The 22,202-nt window shown below is 37.2% G+C and overlaps 1 protein-coding gene across 1 annotated transcript in view; it reads right to left on the bottom strand.

Annotated features, from left to right (window-relative positions):
* kcnip1a (Kv channel interacting protein 1 a) overlaps nucleotides 1–22,202 on the bottom strand; it is a 101,326-nt gene that overhangs the window by 53,168 nt on the left and 25,956 nt on the right. The window contains exon 2 of the mRNA XM_084133508.1: nucleotides 11,204–11,504. Coding sequence (XP_083989634.1) covers nucleotides 11,204–11,291 — 88 coding nt within the window. The 5' untranslated portion in view covers nucleotides 11,292–11,504. The remainder of the gene's footprint in view (nucleotides 1–11,203; nucleotides 11,505–22,202) is intronic.

Here is a 22,202-nt window from a genome sequence, read left to right as displayed (position 1 = left end):
TTTCAAAAAAAAATTTGCTGATAATTTACTCACCCCACGATGTCATCCAAGATCCATTTCTTTCTTTCTTCAGTCGAAAATAAATTACGGTTTTTGAGGAAAACGTTCCAGGATTTTTCTCCATATAATGGACTTCAATGGCAACCAACGGTTTGAAGTGTGTGTCTCAATGCAGCTTCAAGGTCTCGACACGATCCCAGCCGAGAAATAAGGGTCTTTTCCAGCGAAACGATCGGTCATTTTCTAAAAAAAAATATATATATAGGCCTATACATTTACTTTTTAACCACTAATGCCCGTCTTGTACCATCTCTGAGATGCGCCACGTATTACCTCATCACGTTGGAAAGGTCACAAAAAAAATAATAATAATAATATTAATAAATTAAAACAAATGTTGGGCGATTTTGAAGTTGGAGGAGAAAATGAGATGGAATTTTTCGCCCTTCCCTAACTTTTTGAACCGGAGTACACAGACAAATAACTTAAGCCCTGTACGGGACTAGTTTTCCAAATGACGTTTGAGTTACAATTCTTTCATGTACGGATTCGGACGGGACTAACATCTCCGTGTTTATTACCGAGGTAGGAGTGTCTGTGTTTTACATGTGGGCATTGCAGAAGATCACGTGTTCAGAATGCTTAATTCAAAATTAAGCACTTTGAAATATAAAGTAAAACGTCCTAACGTATTTAGTGTTTTGTAAACATTTTATAAAAATTGTAGTATAAAAAAACTAAACATACATTTATCATCATGATTTTATAGAACTGGGTTCTTATAATAAACCCACTGGAATAAAAAGTTTTAACTTATATAATTTACACGTTATGTAATTAAGTGCAGAAATTAAAGTAATCTTACCTGAAACTGATATTACAGTAGCCAGTCTTAACAGTCTACGTGATTTGGCTCTTCTTGTTGATTTCATTTTTTTATTTCTTCGCAGTGTACCGAACACATCTACATCCATTATCGGTGCGCAAAAAGCAGAAACTTGAATACCGGCGCGATAGCGAGAGATTGTACGGTAGTTCACGTTGACCAAAACACACAAGAAAAAGCGTTTTGGAAAAAAACTTTTTCGGCAATCACAGACATTCGCATTCAGACGGGATTAGATTTCTCTGAGGACCGCCGAGTTTGACGAAAAACAGTAGGTAATTTGCTCTGGAATTTTTACAGAGGTCGTGTGAGAAAAAGACATGGCAGATTCGGACAGGATTAAAACCTCAAAGTACGTCTGTGAAACAGAAATTTCTCTAACGTCCCCCTGTGAAACTAGTCCCGTCCGAATAGGGCTTTAGATAGATGAGGTGACGCGTGACCTTTCCAACGTGATGACGCAATGCGTGGCGCATCTCAGAGATGGTACACGACGAGCATTTGTGGTTAAAAAATATATATATATATATTTTTTTTTTAGAAAATGACCGATCGTTTCGCTGGATAAGACCCTTATTACTCGACTGGGATCGTGTCGAGACCTTGAAGCTGCATTGAGACGGACATTTGAACCTTCAAACCGTTGGTTGTCATTAAAGTCCATTAAATGGAGAAAAATCCTGGAATGTTTCTTTTCGACTGAAGAAAGAAAGACATGGATATCTTGGATGACATCGGGGTGAGTAAATTATCAGCAAACATTTTTTGAAAGTGAACTAATCCTTTAATGAACCAAAAAATTAGTGTGAGTCGTGACCAGAGCCGGACAGTAACGGAGTACATTTACTTGAGTACAGTACTTAAGTACAATTCTGAGGGATCTGTACTTTACTCGAGTATCATTTTTGGGGAGTACTCATGACTTTACTCAAGTACATTTGAGAGGCAAGTATTGTACTCTTTACTCCACTACATTTCTATCCATAACTGTGAGTACCCGTTACTTCTTCTAAAAAAGGAAAAAAGAAAAATCTCGGAAACCCTCAATTTGTTGTTTCCCTCTCAAACGTGATTGGATTGTGCAGGCGCCACTGATTGGGACAGCCTGTCAGCAATCACCTTCAGCTTTCCGCCAAAGTCAACTCCATGGTCAGATTTAGATAAGAGACGAAACCATGGACGAAACAATGGATGAAGACGCAGCAGGTCCATCCCGGGAATGTGCCAACCAGTGGCCCCACCTCGCCAGACTATTTCAATTTTCTGAACAAGTTAAAGGGATAGTTCACTTTGAAATTAAATTTTGGTATGTTTTAGCTTACCTCAAGGGCATCCAAGATGTAGGTGTCTTTGTTTCCGCAGTAGTTTCAATTTTGATATTTTTAGGTCAAACCGTTCTTGTCTGTCAGTCATATAATGCAGGTCTGTGGTCACCACCTCAAAGAGCATGCACAGAGAAGTCCAAATTAAACAATTCCCCATCGTAAGTACACATTGATGGCCTAAGACACGAAACGAGCGGTTTGTGTGAGAAAACGAACAGTATTTATATCGTTTTTACCTCTTGTACACAACCACGTCCAAGTGATCTGAGGGCGCGCGCTTCCTGGTGTGTGACGTGTGCGTGCGTTCTGGCTTAGTCTGCGCAAGCGCCGGAAAGTGCCAACCCGTGGCCCCACCTCGCCAGACTATTTCAATTTTCTGAACAAGTTAATGATAGTTTTCGCTTCAAGTGTTTGCTGTGTTTACCAATGTAAGCACTGTGGCAGTAGTAATGCAATATTTAGAAAATGTACTCTTGATACTCAAGTACTTTTAAAAACAAGTACTTCAGTACTTTTACTTAAGTAGACATCTGACTGTAGTACTTTTACTTGTACTGGAGTAAAATTTAGCAAGAGGTATCTGTACTTTTACTCAAGTAATGAAGCTGTGTACTCTGTCCGCCTCTGGTCGTGACCAGTCCAGTATGATTCCCAAACAATTTACTCTAACGAACTGGTTCTTTTAATGAATACATGTTGTGAATTAGTCTGATGAATCATTCACTGAACTGAATCAACATCCGACTCACAGGACACACACACGGGAGGAACCGCTGTGAAGTGTTAAATCCCTCGAGAGGAAAAATGTGACCCCTCCCTGACAGCAAACTTTAATTAATCACATCAATGATGACAAATTACCATTTTTGTTTCAAAGACAAGCACTCCCTGCAGGCAGAGATATAGCCTAATGAAGTACATCTGACTCGGTGAATACTAACATCCTACTGTCTCATCAGAAAAACGCCTTTGAACAATGATTAAAAAAAATAATGTTAATATTTAATCTCAGTGAAAGTGTAGCTGGCAGAACCTGCATCCGATTCCTAACACTGCAGTAAAGATAGTTTACGGTTTGATATTAAAGGGGTCATATAATGGTACATGCACTTTTACAAGTTGATTGTACTGAAATGTGTGTTGGCAGTGCCTGTACACAACCATCATAAAATTATAAAAATCCATCCAGTGTTTTTTTTTAATCTTCTTATATGTTTCCTCCTGTCTCAAATCAAGCTGTTCGATATTGTGACGTCACAATATCGACGCCCCTCCCACGATGGCTGATTGACAGCAGCGTTTCAAACACAGACCCGCCCTCGTGAGCGAGCTGTCAATCATAGCACGCGCCGACCGTGCATTGTTGATACGCTGAAGCACTGTCTATGAGCAGAATGGCGTCTAACGATTGTGGTGTTCTGTTCTTGGGTGTAATAACGAACACAGCAGTCATATTGATGATGTTTCTAAATCCGTACAGCTGAAGACGCAGTGGCTGAGTTTGTTTTCGAAGGGAATATTCCCCACGATCAACGTCAATGCTGTCATGTTTGCGCGAATCATTTCACCAGACTCGAGACTGCTTTACAAACGAGGTCAATATAAAGCTGGTTATTTGCTAAGAAGCTGCTCCTGAAAAAAGGATCGGTACCAACTATTCGTGTTCCTGCTGAACCTCCAGAAGAACAAGTGAGTGTAACATTTTATTGACCTTTATATTAATCTTTGCAAATAGCTTGCACGCTTCACGATGAATGTGGCTATTTTTACACTCAGGGTACATTATGGCATGTTTTCTATGTACGACGTTCTCAATATAATTCATAATCCCACGTTTATAATGAACAACGCGTTATGGTTTTTGTATTATTATTTTAAACACATGCACTGAAACGGCGTGCTGAAAACAGAGCTGTTTTTGACCAGGTAAAATGAGTGTTTTCTTACAATACTAATGAGAATTTTTAATTAAAGTATATTACAAACTTTTAATTTAGACCCTAAAGAATCATATTAGCTTGTACAAAAATTACATTATATGACCCCTTTAATATTTCTTGGCTATAAATCCGCAGTGTGATATGTCACAGACATGCAAATAATAGAATAGAAGTCTTATACACTTCTTCATGATTTGTGAATTTAGGTGAATGCGATCCTCTGATCTGAAATCAGTGTTTTTTTTCATAGTGACTCATAATTATATAAAGTTAGACACCAGTTTTATCTTGATCTGCTTGGTTTTTATTTATTTTCTAAACTTTTTTCACTGCAAATTAAAATTGGTAAGTTCCTCAATAGTCAGGAATGTGAAAAATAAACGTTCTTCATGTTTAACATCTATTTCCAATATACACACAGACTGCGTTAATACAAAATCACTTGTTTTGTGCCTCATTTGTGAAAACTTTCAGTTTAAAAATGGTAATCTAATCGGGCCATATTATTATATAATAATTATTATTATTAAATTTTTCACACATCAGAATGTTACACACTCAGCAAAGGGTTAACTAACCAAAACTGTACTGTGAAAGATTTCACAAATCAGAATAGTTAAGGACTAAGGAAAGGGTTAACCAATAAAACTATACCGTGAAACCTTTCACAAACCGGAATAGTGAAGTTAAGGACTCAGTGAAGTGTTAACTGAACAAAATTGTACCGTGAAAATTTCATAAATCAGAAAAGTGAAGTTAAGGACTCAAGAAAGGGTTAACTGACAAAAACTGTGTTGTGGAATATTTGTTGGTAATAATGTTGGTAACCAGACAGTTGACGGTAGGCATTGACGTCCATAATATTTTTTTCCTACTATGGAAGTCAATGGCTACCATCTATATAGCAATAGCAATAGCAACTTTATTTATATGGCACAGTTAAAACAACACAAGTTGACCAGGTTTGTAACAACATGAGGCTGAGTAAATTATGACAGAATTTTCATTTTTGGGCGAACTATCCCTTTAAATAAATAAATTGTCAATAAAGAAAGGAAGGAAACCGCAAAAACATTAATGTTTTAACAGCACTATCCACTAATAACCACATAGGTCTGAACAGGAATGTCAAAAGACACTTAATTAACATGTCTTGTCAAACAGATGTCAGGTTTAATTGGCCTGTCATTATAAATAATGACGCACTTTTTCCGCCCTCTAGTGTTTAAAAAGGGAACATCACACTCAATCACACAAAAGCACACACTGCCACCCAGCGGCGGACTCGGGAACTACATGCTGCAATTTCAACGCCAACAACACTACAGCGAATTTTAATCAACACACATTCAATCACACTTTATATGTAAACCCCAATTACAGAAGCCCTTTAAGAAAATTAAACGAAACTTTTCATTCATCAAAAAAATGCACTTGCGATGCACTTATGGCGTCTTCTTGTGAAAATGCTTCTCACCAGAGTCAGACAGACCATAAAAGGATGTAAAGCATGTACTTACGGAAGAAGACATGGTGGATTCTGCACAGAAATGTGAATTTATATCGTGGCGTAATCCAGTCAGTGTCAAATGTTTATTTTAGCCTTTGTCTCCCTGACTCGTGTGCTAACAGTGCATCTCTTAAGTATCATAAGAGGACTGGGCGTGACAGGCGGCCTGAAAGTTGCCTCTGATTGGTCAGATAGAGTGAGTCTAAATAATAATTCTCATATTTTAATTATTTCGTTAAGACTACAGTTCTATTAACATGTCTAGGTGTTATTAGTCAGGCGTATATGAGGCAGCGCGTAGACGGCGTTGTCACGTGATCCCTGTTACTTTCCTCAGCGGTGGTCAGAATGCATCAATCACTGTCGCTTGCGATTACAGATTAATGTTTACAATAATTCGGACCGAACTCTACACTACACGAAGCCATACATCTCAAACATCGCTTCTTTTTAAAATAAATAAATAATGCTATCTTGATAACGCAACAGCTAAATTAATTTTCTCATATACGAAGTAGCGGCAACATTCTTAATTTATTAACACACACACACACACACGCACACACACACACACACACAATATAGTACCGTCAAAAGTTTGGAAACATTACTTTACATTTTTTTAAATGTTTTTGAAAGATGTCTGTCTCTTTTGATGATCAAGCCTGCATTTATTTGATCAAAATACAGAAAAAAACAGTAATATTGTGAAATAGTATTGCAATTTAAAATAATGGTTTTCTAATTTAATATATGTTAAAATATAATTTATCTCTGTGATCAAAGCTGAATTTTCAGCATCATTACTCCAGTCTTCAGTGTCACATGATCCTTCAGAAATCATTATGCTTATTTAGCTATTATCAATGTTGGAAACAGTTGTGCTGCTTAATTTTTTTCTTTTATAACCTGAGATATTTTTTTCAGGATTTTTCAAGAACAGCATTTATTCAAAATATGAATCTTTTGTAACAAGACTGGAGTAATGATGCTGAAAATTCAGCTTTGATCACAGGAATAAATTACACTTTACTATATATTCACAAAGAAAACAGTTATTTTAAATGTTAATAATATTTCACAATTTTACATTTTTACATTTACAAATAAATGCAGGCTTGTTGAGCAGAAGAGACTGCTTTTAAAAACATAAAAAAAGTAATGTTTCCAAACTTTTGACCGGTATGTATACATATAAAATATGAATGATTGCTGAATGCATCCAGTAGGTGTCAGTGTAACTCGACTCTTCCTCCTGCTGTTTACAGGCATTGAGTAAAAGCTGCGAGTTTAAAGGTAAGATAATAGAGTGTAAGTAATGCGCGATTACAGGCTTTCCCACTGACTGCTTGAACACACACATTTAAACCAGATCAGTTCTGCTAAACCTGCTCATGACAGAACCCAGGGCACTTAATCAAACATAAAATACGTGCCAAACCGTGGAGAATGAATCCCATGCATCAGACAGGCTGAAATGGAAAGTAAAGGAGCTGTAAGTGAATGAGGAGAGGAAGGAGAAGCTGAAGAGGATCAGAGTTTCTTCATTCTGCTTCGAGAATCATTAAAACCAGCAGGAGAACTGGATTCAAAGACAGAGCTGGGAAAGATATAAGGAACATGTTTCTGAGTGTTTCTTGATCTTTCAGTCATATTGAGTTTAGTAAGAAATGTTCTCAAAGATTTCAAGATATTTAATACTAACATGCACCATGGTCCTTAAACCTCACATATTAGTCAATAAACCAATAATAACCAGTTATGTGATATATATATATACAGTATATATAATGTGTGTGTGAGAGAGATCTTTGTTTCATATAGCTTTCACCTTTTTTATGGTAAATCTATTTCAATATCCTTTTTTATGTCATCACATTTTTGAAAAATGATATTTTATTCATATGCTATGTCCTCTGTAGTGGACATCAGGACTCAGTTGTTTAAAAAATAAAATGACATGAAATTATATGTATAGGAAATCGGGATTTTGTATTTATTTTTTTAAATCACCAATAAATTTTGGGGGTTCAGGATTTTTTTTTTAACCAAAATTTGTATAAAGATGATTCTCAACTATGTTATGAAAGATAAAACGAAATGAATTGATACACCATTTTACTTTATGCAGTATGTGGGTAAAATGGCCATAAATTAATATTCCCATTCAATACAATGTATCTGTATCTAATGTGCACATTAATGTGTTCTTGGAGCAACATTTAATGAAAAAAGAAGTGTAATAATTGCAGTAATAATTAGCAACATTTTAATAATAATATCTAATATTTCATAGGAATATTGATGTATAATTTATTTCCATATTCACTTGTTGTGTCTCACAAAATGCCTGATTTCAACGTTTTCATGGTGAAACCTCCAAACATTTGGTGTCTCAATTCACTCAAATATAATGTCAACTACTGTGGACAAAAGTCAATTCTTGGGTCCCAGGAGGATATGTCTGCTTTCTATAAATACAGAACACACACACACACACACACACACACACGCACACACACACATACACACACACACACACACACACACAGAGTCAGTCTGGGTCTGGATGATATCTGCTCATCTGAGGTTACTGCTCTTAAAAGGCAACAATGCAAATACAACTTCACACTCTTTCAACGCCAAGTGAAATCACACCACAAACAGACACATGTGCTGTTAAAGCCAGAGATGTGATGTGTGTGTGTTCCCTGAGGGCATGGACATAAAACACACACACACACACACACACATGACTGTGTCTGTGCTTCAGCTCCGGCTCCACGGGGAGCTCATGTGTACAATCTGAATCTGAGGAAATCACATTACTCCAGAGTCATCGAGTGTAAGTGTGTGTGTGTGTGTGTGCGCGTGTGTGTTCAATGCAGCACTTATAGCTTGATGTCACACAAACAAATACATTTTACAATATCGGAAGTACAGAATGAAACTTGCTTAGTGAATGAATGTACAGTGTGTGTGTGTGTGTGTGTGTGTGTGTGTGTGTACAGTACATGGTCACATGATGCAGAAGTCTTTGCCTGAAGGTTTACAGCAAAACACAGTGATTGTGTGTGTGTTTATTTACATAATGGTATTTACTAGTAATCTAAATGGGGGCATAGACTACTTTCGTTGTATATGTTATAGATGCTATAGCCTATAGCCCTAACAGAAAATGTTCGGCTTTTTACATTTTTTTAGTAAATGTGTTTTGCTATAGTGTTTTTACAGATATAGAAATCTCCAAAAGGAGGTTTTGAGAGATGTCATCAGGTTTGTCCCCAAATAATGGTTAGGTACGGGCTAAAAAAAAACATGAGAGAAAAAAAAGAAAAGACATAAAAGCATCAAACATTTCATACAAATCTATTAAATAACAGACATTTACAGGTTTAAAAACACACTAATAAATTATTATTGCTCAGCCTTTGCTCTTTCATAACTTATTGAAGCATCAACTTCAGATGTTTCTCCGAAAAATTCCTTCTGGGACATAAAACAGACGCAACCTAAACCTTCCCGTCACAGACAACATTCTGCATTTTTACATTTTCAAAAAGCAACACTTAGTATGATTATTAATAATCCATTTTCCTCATAGAGACAATCGCCTGCTCCCCACATGTGATCGATCTCAGGTTTTTCTCAGTAAATACTTACATAAACATAAATCCAGACAATTTTGATCTTGTCGGGACATTTTTTGGTCCCCATGAGGAAAACAGCTTATAAATCATATATAATGTTTTTTGAAAAATGTATAAATGCAGAAATTGATGGGTAGGTTTAGTGTAAGGGGAGAGAATATACAGTTTGTACAGTATAAACATCATTATGACTATGGAGAGTCCTCATAAAACCCAACGTGTGTGTGTGTGTGTGTGTGATGGGTAGGTTTAGGGGTAGGGTTAGTGTGTGTGTGTGTGTGTGTGTGTGTGTGTGTGTGTGTGTGTGTGTGTGTGTGTGTGTGTGTGTGTGTGTGTGTGTGTGTGTGTGATTGGTAGGTTTAGGGGTAGGGTTAGTGTGTGTGTGTACTTGTACAACTATCTTTGTGAGGACCAGTTTGAGTTTTAGACCATTGGAGTGAGGACAAAGAGAGTAAAGTGAGGACATGTTGGCCGGTCCTCACTCTCTGAGAGCCTTTAAAGGCCTGTTTGAGGGTCAAGACTTGGTTTTAGGGATAAGGTTATAATGAGGTCAAGGGTCGGTTTAGGGTCAGGGTTCGGGTTAGGCACTTAGTTGTGATGGGTAAGGTTAGGGTAAGCGGCTAGAGATTGCATTGTGTCAATGAATGTCCTCATAAAGATAGATGTACAAGAATGTGTGTGTGTGTGTGTGTGTGTGTGTGTGTGTGTGTGTGTTGTATTAAGTGTTTTCCTTTAATTCTGTCTGACAAGTGGCAGTAAAATAAGATGGTAAATCAAAGCAGTAAAGCAATCACTCACACACACACACACACACAATGTGTGATCACTCCCATAGGTCTTTGCTCACACGTAAAACACACAATCTCATCTTGTAAACAACATCATTACCTCTATTTCTCCCACGACACTCACTGTGCACGACTCAGAAACACACATAAATATAGTCATCACTGTTTTTCCACCCAGAAGTCAATATACGTCACTGTAAATATGAAAGAATGTGTACGGCGTTCCTCAGATGCCCTGGAGAATCACTACACACCTTGTGAAGGGCCCTCGAATATCCTACTAACTGAACATCCGACAGTCTTCAGAGTTCCTTCAGAAAGTAAGGATTGATTTAGTAAGTTCATCTGCTGTCTGTCCTTTATTAAAGAGGTTATTAATGTGTAGTTTTAAATTAAGTGTTCATTTTGAACTGTGTGCTGTAAAAAAAATTGTACTCTTTTTGTGTAGGTTTTGAATGTGTACTGTTTGTACATATTTGCATAGGTTTTGAATTTATTGTGTTGTATGTACACTTGTGTATTTTGAATTTATGTACACAATTATGTATATTTGCATTAAATGCTAGACTCCCCAATATATAGTTTGTAATTTAAATATATATATATTTGTTGAAACATATGTATTGTTTTATACAAATAAACAATCTGTATTTGAAAACAATGTGTATTTTATTTATTAAAATAAGGTAATAATTAACCCAACTGGAGTTTAACCCAATGCATTGGGTTAAAATAACCCACAGTTGGGAAGGTGCTGTACCAACCCATAGTTGGGTTATTCATTGGGTTATTTTAACCCAACGTTTTTAAGTGAGTAGAGGTTCTCCAGAAGAAACCAGCTGTGTGACAATCTGAGACACAAATAATGCCTCTAAAACCTTTTCATTGAGACTGATGAATCTGTACCGTTATTGTCATGCTCTCAATACCACCAAACACAAAACATGCTGCAATTAATGCAGACTGAATACACACACAAAAAAACTGTAAATTGTACAAAGAATTACAAAGAAATGGCACGTAAAAAAAAACAATTTTCACGGTGTAGATCATCCATATTTATGTAATGCACCCTTTAAGTTAATTATGCACACATTTCCATACCTTTAATGAGTGTTCCAGTCACCAGTCTGCTCACAGACAGAGCAAACTTCACTAACCCGTGTTTGCAGCGCCTGGCACAGCCGGACATCCTCACAATGTTAAATCCCGAAACTAGAATTCCGCTCAAGAAGAGATTGGACAGTCAGCTGAGGGGGACGGAGTAAAGCAGGACCATCAGGAGCTCAGAGAACCGAGGCGAGTGAAAGTTACATCCACACGAACTCGACTGACAAGGGTTTGGTGTGAAATCCTTCACCTTTTCTCTGTTCTTTCTCCAGTTTCCGCTCAGATGAAGGACGCACTGGAATCAATGAAGAGACGAATCAATGAAGCCGTGAAATTAAAAAAAGTCCAACTTTCAAAAAAAAACATCAACTTGAAAAAATGAAGAAAGAAAAAAAAGGACAGGAGATAATGAATAATCGCTGAGTGGACCGAATGAATAATTAAAGAATCTCAGAGTCCATCTGATGAAGAGTGATGATCAGCTGCAAACTGACGCACAGCACGATTTCATAGGCTTTTATTCCCACCCTCTGCTCTCTCTCTCTCTCTCTCACACACATACACACACACACACACATCCTCACCCCCCCCCCCTTCTCTCTCTCTCTCTCTCTCTCTGTCTCTCTCTCACACAGACACACTCACCCTCTCTCTCCCTCCCTCTCTCTCCCTCTCTCTCTCTCTCTCTCTCTCCCTCTCCCTCTCTCCCTCTCTCTCTCTCTCTCTCTCTCTCTCTCCTCTCTCTCTCTCTCTCTCTCTCTCTCTCTCTCCTCTCTCTCTCTCTCTCTCTCTCTCTCTCTCTCTCTCTCTCTGTGCTGCAGAGCACCGTTTCACTTCCAGCACTGTAATGTGGATGGTTCCTCCTGGGTTGATAAGGTTCAATATTACGGATGTGCCTGCATGGTATTTTTCTCTACTGTATCTCCTCCCTCTCTCTTACATTCTCTGTCATTCTCTTTTCTTTCTTTAAGAAGGTTTTGCATGGATGGAGGACATCACTGAAATGATACACTCTGTTCTGCACTGTATTGTAAGAAGAAGCAAAAAGTAAATGAATAAGTGTTGATTGGTTCAGTGAAACCTTCAAGATCCCAAATATATATATAATTATGATATAGCTATTATATGTTAGAACTATTAGGCTATATAGAGTAATCAGTTATTATACCTTGTTAATGCCATGAATGTATAATGTGCATATAAATAGCACATTCATACACTTCCATTTGTACATAACTGTACATACATCTGTAAATAGCATATCTGCATACGTAAGTCCGTCTATTGTGCTTTTTTCTGTATTTTATTACTGTATTGTATTGTATTGCATATTTTTTATTGTGTTCCATTTTATTGCATTTAGCCCCATGTATGTCTGTACTTTTTCAGCACTTGAAGCTCCTGTCACCAAGACAAATTCCTTGTGTGTGTGTGTGTGTGTGTTAGTGTGTGTGTGTGTGTAAACCTGTTTGCCATTAAAGGTGCAGTAAGCGATTTCTGAGAAATATTCAGAAATTACCAAAACATGATCACGGCCTTGATAACTCCGCCCACTAATTCACAAAGGCACCTCCCACATCATGAGAGGACACGCCCCTTACAGCTGATTGGCTACAAGACAACACACTTGTAGCAAATCAGCTGTAAGGGGTGTGTCCACTCATGGGGGAGGTGTCTTTGTGAATTAGTGGGCGGAGTTATCAAGGCCGTGATCATGTTTTGGTAATCAACAACGTTTCTCAGAAATCACTTACTGCACCTTTAAAGCTCTTTCTGATTCTGATTAAAAAGAATAGTTAACAAATAAAATGTACATGAAATTTTAAACACGTGACTGCATTTTTATAGTTACTTTTAAGTAAATGTAAAACAAAAATTATTAAACGATTTGATTTAAACTTAGTTTTGCAGGTGCACCATCTAACTTTTTTTGTTCAAAATTAGCTAAATTTAAATAATAAGTCTATACATCTTCGATCCTTTTTCCAAAACGTGATTTGTCTAACCCTGATTTTCGTACGAAATTGAGTATGTCACTCGTCCATGCGTGTCTTGTCATATCCACAAATAGAGAAAAGTTGCTCCGGCTAATTTGACGAATGTTTTTAATAAAACGCCGAACTGAGGAGAGTCTTCTGGCAAAAAACAGAACGCAACAGAGCTCGTAATAAAACAAGAATCAACATTAGCTTGGCTTTTCAAAGATGGCAAGAACTGAAGGATTAGAAACGTTGTAAAAGCGATGCGGAGATGATGGCATTTTTATTACTCAACAGGTGTAAGGTAACAGATAAAGTGCCATATGTAACTCTCAAACAGAGTTCATTGTAAAGCATCATCTATTGTGAAGATCATTATGGTTTAAATGGTACTTTTAATGGGTAAAGCAGAGCTACAGTAACATCTTCAGCTAGTCAGCTTGAGATCCTTTCCATCTAAACTGAGTGTATAGTTTAGAAGTGCTAGATTAGAAGTGCTAGTAGTGAATGTTTTATGAGCCGTAGGAGAACCGTATTCATCCGCACAGTCTCACACAGAGCCGAAGCACAACCAAAACAATGTTCTTCCACAAAATGCATGCAGTTTTGTTTTTTAACCACTAGAGGGCCAAATGTTACATAGTGCAGGCCTACCTTTAATAAATAGAATGTTAATGTAAACATGCAAAACATATTGAACGGGTTTTTGTTAATAGTGTAAGTTTTATTATTTTATTTATTTTACCTAAAAAAACATAAATGTTAAGCAAAACTAGAACGATACTGGAAGACTGATATGTTTATTTTTACTGGACTCGCCATGTGATTTTAGCTTCCTCATTTGTAAGTTGCTTTGATAAAAGTATCTGTTAAATTAATAAATGGAAATGCAATCAGCACAGGCTCTGCTCATTTACAGTATCTGTTGATTTGGCTGCATTGGTCTAGTTTGTCTTGGCAAACAGTACACAGTACACAGCAAGAACCACTAAGATTCCAAGGACAAACCAACACTTTCCAGTCACTGGATGTTAGGATGCAAATCAGATCAGAATTGCAAAACAGCAGAAATCTCAGAGGATTTAAGTGTCATATTCTATCCATCCTAAAGAGTATACAGGATTATAGTATGCCAAAGGTGCCCAGATGGTGTACTATTTCCAGTGGGTTTTCATATGATTTTGGGCTCCAAAAAAGCTCTTCACCCCCTCAAAAGGAGAGATAATCTAGCAAGGTTTTTGATGGTAAACAATGTGAGACTGCAGCTGTCACAACTGTTTTTAAATGTATGAACCATGAAAACTGTTAGTGCTTAAAGGTAGCTCATTCAGTTCCCAGTTCAGTTTCATTTAAACATCAGATGTTTCTCTGAAAATAAAAACAGACCAACATGAGTTAATTGCTGACATAGTATATTGAGATCTCTGACGTTTGTTTGCAAATGTTTGCTTCAAAATCAAAATCTCAGTGTAGTGAGACTCTAATGAGATCGCTTTTTACTAGGAGAAGCATCTGAGAAGCAGGAGAGCCCAGCTCAGCGAAGGATCAATTTGCTCTTCATTTTCATGACACCGTTTATCAACTAAAAACGGAAAACTTTTGATGTGTTTTGGCCGTTTATTTACACGACATCGGCGATTTGGGGTCTATGAAAGAGATCTGTGTTTTAACCAGATGCTTGCAAATGCAATTTTATTCTGATATAATTTCAACAGTCTTTGAGACTGTTTACTACGCAGACCTTATTTACAGAAATATAGCTTACTGTATAGAGAGACTGTGTTTCTAGACTTTCATGCATGCTGATAATTTATTTTCCTCTGTATTCTTGGTGGCGGGGAAGCTTTAATGCATCTAATGAGAGAAAATGTATTTTATAAAACCTTTCAGTGTGTTCTCTCTCTCTCTCTCTCTCTCTCTCTCTCTCTCTCTCTCTCTCTCGACCCACCATAATCTCGCTGAGCCCACATATATTCAGGACTGTTTATCTGCGAGTCCTTTAATAGAAAAATGAACCCCTCTGTTCCCACAAGCAAAGAGCCTCATCATGGAGGAAGTGCAGAGACAGAGAGGAAGTTATTAAACGTGGATGAAAGGCAGAAAGAAAGAGAGCGGATGGGAAGAGAGAAGAGCAAGCGAGCGATGTGTCTGACTGAAGAAAACTTGGCCCGTTTAGCGATGCTGCTTTCTGCTTTATGGCTGTTCAAATGATCCGTCTATTGTGTTTTTTCTGTATTTTATTACTGTATTGTATTGTATTGCCTATTTTTATTGTTTCCATTTAATTGCCTTTAGTCCTATGTATGTCTGTACTTTTTCAGCACTTGAAGCTCCTGTCACCAAGACAAATTCCTCGTATGTGTAATATTTGCCATTAAAGGTGCAGTAAGCGATTTCTGAGAAACTCTGTTGATATTAGAAATGACCAAAACATGATCACAGCCTTGATAGCTCTTGATAGTTCCACTAATTAACAAAGGCACCGCCCCCATCATGAGAGGACACGCCCCTTACAGCTGATTGGCTAAAAGTGTGTTGTGGTGCTACACTCTCAACAGTATTTCTCAGAAATCGCTTACTGCACCTTTAAAGCTCATTCTGATTCTGATTAAAAATAGTTAACAAATAAAACATACATGAAATTTGAAATATGAGACTGCATTTTCATAGTTACTTTTAAGCAGGGGTTAAAGTGGGCCGGAACAGAACGATGCACGGTGTTAACCTCATGACAACCTAAAACCTTCTGTTGTTACAATATATCTTAATGTTTGCTTTGGCCCTGTTTACACCTGGTATTAATTGCGTTTTGGTCGATCGGATCACAAGAGGAATACGCTAAATACAGGTGTAAAACATTTTGAGGAAACCGTAAATGTACCAAGCACAATGTTCTCTCATCATTCCTGGTTTCTAACACACACTCACAGCGTTCGGCTGGTGTTGCGTCTGTCAGAGCAGAAACTAAAGCTGATGTTCTCTGTGTGTTTTTCTGTGTCTCCGGTCGTGTTCATATGTAAATTGCATGAGATTATTTCATCCATTAGATTGAAAGATCTAAAAGGTAAACATACATTTTTCCCTCCTCGAAGAAATCAAAACAGAAGTGTTTGAAAGTGGACAAAAGACACAGATTAGGTGTGAACGGGAGTGTCTCCCTCGTCTACTCTTGATTCGATCAAAAAAATCACATCTTAAAGGGATGGTTCAGAGTAAAATCAACCTAGGGTCCTTTGCACCATGACCTCGAGCCAAACACCCCCCAGAAGCTTTTTCCCTTGGTCGAACATTATTAAAGTTAGAGCTTATTTAGAGATATCAGCCGGATGGCTTAGTGCAGGCGCTAATGGATCCAAGGCTGTATCTGGTAAATTACCCCACTAATAATGCCCAGAAGGGCACCAAACTTCTACAGTAGTACAAATAGGTTCTGTACTCATAAAACGAGGCACTGGAAAGTTTGTAAGAACATCAGGAGTTTATTTAAATAACACTTGCCTGACAGCTGATGCTACCGCTTACCCAGATGTCGACGTCACTTCAGTGATTAGGGAAAAACATGTAAAAGTCCTGGCAGAATAATAATGTTCGACTTTAATAATGTTCGACCAAGGGAAAAAAGCCGTCTGGGGGGTGTTTGGCTCGAGGTCATGGTGCAAAGGACCCTAGGTTGATTTTACTCCGAACCATCCCTTTAATACCAGGTGGAAACAGGGCCTGTGATGTGAAGAGAGGAACAGATGAGAAAGAAAATGAAAAAAGATGAAGTATTTTCTTCAGAAAATGCAAAACTCACTGACACAATTACAAAAGTGTTTTTTAATGCATTGTTATATGGTTGGGTGGTTGATAAGTAGCTCACCCAAAAATGATCCCTTCACAGAGGGATTCAACGCTGGGCTTTCGATAAAAATTGGCTGCCTATACAGTAGAAAGACGAAACATTTTTGAAATCGGTGCTAACAGACCGGAGAAAATAGAGAGAAAAATGCTGTTGTCTTCCCTTTTCCCACATAGGAAGGAAAACTTCATCACCCATAATGCACTGGGCATGTTGCCGTCCGATGCAACTCAGCATTTTTTGCGTCATCCAGCGGACTTTTGCTGACAAATAAATGAGAATTTCTTGGTGGAAGGAGTAAATGCTCATTAACGTACTACCGACATTGTAAGCTTGTTGAAAATCGGCAAAGTTACACTTTAATGGTTTATTATCTCAAGTCTCCTTCATTGTAAATCTGTAAAAACAAATAGGCTAATCAAAGTTGTAAAAAAAATGATTATTGGAGTACATTTTAAGTCTTTCTACTTGAAAATGTCATGTTTGATTCAGTTTTACTTGTCATTTCTTTATAAAGATTTCTGAAATTGACTAATTCCGAGTTAAAATTATTTCTACAATAGTCCGTTTTACATTTTTTAGATGTAAATTAGGATTAGGGCTCAAAATATTAAAAAGCATTAATAATGATTTGAGAAAAAATCCAGTGAAAAAGACAAGCTGTTTTCATATAAACCTTCCTGTTTGGATTAAAGAAAATAATGTAGAGATTGAGGAGCATTATGAGATTTGCATAAAGACGCGATACCTGTGAGATTTGGCTGAAATGAGTTTGTTTACGCTGTAATGGATGCAAAGGAAAATGATTCTCTGTGTGAAGAACGAATCTGCTTATCACCCGTGTGATTAAAACAAAGATTAAACGTGAAAAATGAGGAAGATTCAGTAGAAAACAGAGGAATGTGTGTGCGCAAGAGCTGAAGGAAGTGTGAGACAGATTTAGAGACAAGCCTCTAAATTTACCATCGGTCCCTGAGACAGAAGACAAAACGCCTGCAGGGAGAAGAGGAGAGAAACAAAAGCCTCTGTTTACAGCAATCAGATCACTCACAGAGAGAAGAGGGAGATGAAATGATACGAGAAAGAGGAGGAATAGATTGATTCATTCATAGTCTCAAGAGCTCTGATAAACAATGTTAAATACAAATAATACAGTGCAACTAACCATGCAATCATAAAGCTAGGACAGCAAAATAAATGGGTATAATGGAAGAGAAAACACTTCTAATTCACAATTTCTTAATATGTCTGTCACATTTTTTTATCCTGATACGTTTATGCTAGTGCTTATGCATTTACAAAATTACAAAATATTTGGCACATAGACCTTATGCGCCAGAGAAACGAGGGCGCCGCCATCTTTAGAATACTGTCTTTTAACTTCTGTTTTCGCAGTCGCTCTGTATATCTCTATGGCATTGCTGTCCAGGAGGAGTAATTAGCTTTTGAAGTGGATTTACTAAATGTAAAGTTAACGAAAGTTATCATGAGGACTGTAATGTTTAAAGCAGATGACTTAACAAATGTCAGTCGACCGGGAAGATTTTAAAACGAGCCGTTCATTCATAAACACGCAAAATCGCTGTGAAAATACAGACCGGAAGTCAAAAGACAACGAGCGCAGCGCTGAAAAGGGGCGGGGCTACATTCTGCATATAGAGAGCCTAAGTCCCGCCCCTCCGCTTCCGGCTCATGGGACCTTACTTCGGAAAAAATATGTATGGTAGTCAATGGCGAGAGACAACTTATCTTTTTATTCCGTCTGAACTGTGCCCTGAATTACACATATGATGTTTGTCAATTTAAAAGATAATTATGAAAGTCAAGAAAGTCGCAGTTTGTCATAAAACAGAAGAGTAACATTCAGTTTTATGTGAAAATCGCTCAATGAACTACATCTCTCGTCTCGCACTATGTACGTCACCATCCGTTGCTCGTATGTGTGCAGTCTGGTACAAAACACTCAGGCATGACGGCGTAACGTTACGATTATAACCTAAGACTATAGAAAAAATGATAGACGTTAGCTTCAGTAAAGTTAGCTTCATTCATTGAGAGAAAAGGTATGACGTCACACGTGCGCCTTTTGGGTTTGTAGTCTCTGTAATTACGCATTTTCACAGTCTTATACCTCAACAGTTTTACATCAAACTGCGACTTTCTTGACTTTAAAATGCATATTTTAAATTGACAAACATCATATGTGTAATTCAGGGCACAATTCAAACGAGATCAAAATATTTGTTGTCTCGCGCCATTGACTAACTTACAATATTTTTCCGAAGTAAGGTCCCATGGTGGTTCACCGGAAGGGGAGGGACTTAGGCTCTCCATTGTTGGGTCTTTTCAAAAAACATTTTTTTTTTTTTTTTTTTTTTTTTTCGTATATAATAAACAGTTTTAGGGCTGTGCTGGTTCACCACTTGATGCCCAAGCAAAACCAATCGAAAACCACTGACAGAAACTAACATCTCATGACAAAACAAAGAAACACTATTGCACTGAAGAAGCTCTTTCATTGCTCAGGAGATTTAATGAAGGTCTCATTTACAGCACTGGAAAAAAAAATTATATGATCAATAAGTCATAACAACAACATATGTGTTTTCCTTTGCTTTGACTCATTGAAATAATTTAACCAATTTTTTAAAGTTATACAGGATTTACAACATTTAAAAGAGTTGAAATGACTTTTACAGCCAATTTAATTATACTTAAAAAATGTATGCAGCAACTGAACTTTTTAAGTTGTATTAGGGGTATTTTTTCAGTATGTATTAACTTTGTCTGACTTTTTTCCTAAAATAAAAACACACAAATGAGTCCCTAACCCTAACCCTAAGACTGAGTTTCGTCAAACAGTGCAACCATATTAAGCATTCAATGGGCTTGAACCACAATTTTAACTGCATTAATCCAACTAACATGCATTTTTAGTTTGACTTACCGAAGTATATCATAATAAAAGAGCCAAATTGAGATGCATAACTTGTTTCCCCTTTCGCAATAAAACTTAAGAATAAAAAAACAAAAAAGAACTACAATAATAAAGTCAATCTTTGTTGTTGTTGTTTTAAAAAGACACAAACGAATCAATATTTTTCATCCATTATAAAGCTAAATGAATATGGATAGCATTTGATGAGAAATGTTGTTTATAACAAAATCTGAAATCTTTGGTGAAACTGTACAGGAGATTATTGGAGCCTTTTTTGGGAACTCACAGCTTGTTGTCCATCTATTCTGATTGATATGAGATCTGAGATATCACATTTATGATTTATCTTCCCTACAGGATGACACAGAAGACAGTCTGCATGAGCTACATTACACACACACACTCACAGAAACTGTCACATAAGGGTCTTAGTAACAGCTGCTACCCTTGGAAACATCAGACCGTCTGGGACTCACAACACACACACACACACACACACACACTCACTCACTCACTCTCTCTCTCTCTCTCTCTCTCTCTCTCTCTCTCTCTCTCTCTCCTTTAGTGGATAACTGATTTGCTTTCATTTAACACGTAAATGAACATGCATTGCTGGCAGGCGAGGAGAGACTGAGAGTCTGGGTAAGATGTGATTTGCTCTTCTGGCAAAGTGTTGCTGGATATTAAATGTTCTCTCTCGGTGCAATTAAATTGCATGCATTATGAATCAGTTCTCTGAGTGTGTGTGTGTGTGTGTGTGTGTGTGTGTTATATTCATTTTGATCACTTTTATCAATAATAATATTAAAAGTTGTGACTAAACTTAAAATGTCAAGTTGCCATGACTTTTGACAACAATATTTATAACTACCCGTTTAGATTACATAACTTCAGGAAGACTTGATTTCTGTCAATTTATTTAAGTTTATTGTTCGATATCTATATGTGCTTTACCTCATGCACATTTATTAAAGGGTAACTCTCGCCAAAATTGAACCTAGGCTCTTTTTGTTAATCTACCCGAGTCAAACTTTCGTGTAAAAGTAGCCTGGTTAAAACCAGACCATTCTCAGTTGTAACTGAGTTATGGTCTGGCAAAGCTCCTTTAATAACTCATTTCCAAAGGGGCGTCACCAACGGACGTCGCTCAAATGCCTCTGGGCACAATTGGATAGACCTAAAACTCCTAAAACCAATCAGAGATCGTCATGTGTAAAGCCATATGCTGCGTCCCAATTCGCCTAAGTTACACTACGCCATAAAAGTATTTACTCTTTTTGTGAAGAAAATGTATTTACTTTTGAATGTGTAGCAAAAAAGTAGGCAACTTTGGGACATACTACTTCGTCATCTTTATCGGACCAGCCACCGGAAACACTAACTGATAAAGTGAGTCGTAAACTCTGTGTACACAAACAATGTTCTCAATGCTGGAGTTCATGTGTAGAGCCTCTGCTGATACTTCCAGCACAGTTTCATGTTGTGTCGAACCTTCTTAGTGTTTTAAAAATAGTGATTTTGATGCTATCATAGTCGTGCCTCAAGCACTCCCATTCACAAGGCAATTTGACCAAAAACGAAAATACGGTCAAACTTAAAAGTGCCGTTTCCATTCTAATTATGCTTTTAAAGGAAAGTTTGCCTCGGGTAGATTAACAAAAAGAAGCTAGGTTAAATTTTGGCGAGAGTTACCATTTAAAGGACAGACATGTCACATAATTACTCATCACATGAGTGCTTATGGAACAATATACATAAAAATGATAAAATGCCACACGAAGCTCAAACACATGCATGAAGGGTAACAATCAACTCAACGAACTAGAGCCCGACCGATATATCGGCCAATATTAGGCATTTTCCTAACTATCGGTATCGGCATTTATAATGGCCGATAAATTAATATTTTAAAAAATGCAGCGTGCGGTGATTTATGTAAGGATGGCGCTGCCAATAAAGCACCTAAAAGCTGTCACAAAGAACTGGCAAAAGTGGCAAAAAATAACGGCCGCGTCCGGTGTAGACACAGTGTTAAAGCTCATTCTGCTACGTTACAACATCAAGCAATATTCCAATAATTTATATAATTATAACACTTTATATAGGGCCATTTTGCATTGAGAGTAGCCTAGTTTCACGTTTAGTACATTTTGCTTACTACTTATTTAAAATAGTATAAAACTACTGTACATATGTAATTATAAACGTTTTCATTATGATATTATTAATTTTACT

The sequence above is a fragment of the Abramis brama genome (genome assembly GCF_963993115.1).
Source record: "Abramis brama genome assembly, chromosome: 13".
Taxonomy (NCBI): Eukaryota; Metazoa; Chordata; class Actinopteri; order Cypriniformes; family Leuciscidae; genus Abramis; species Abramis brama.
The sequence above is the reverse complement of the archived record's forward strand: the minus strand, read 5'-3'. Positions and strand labels throughout refer to the sequence as shown.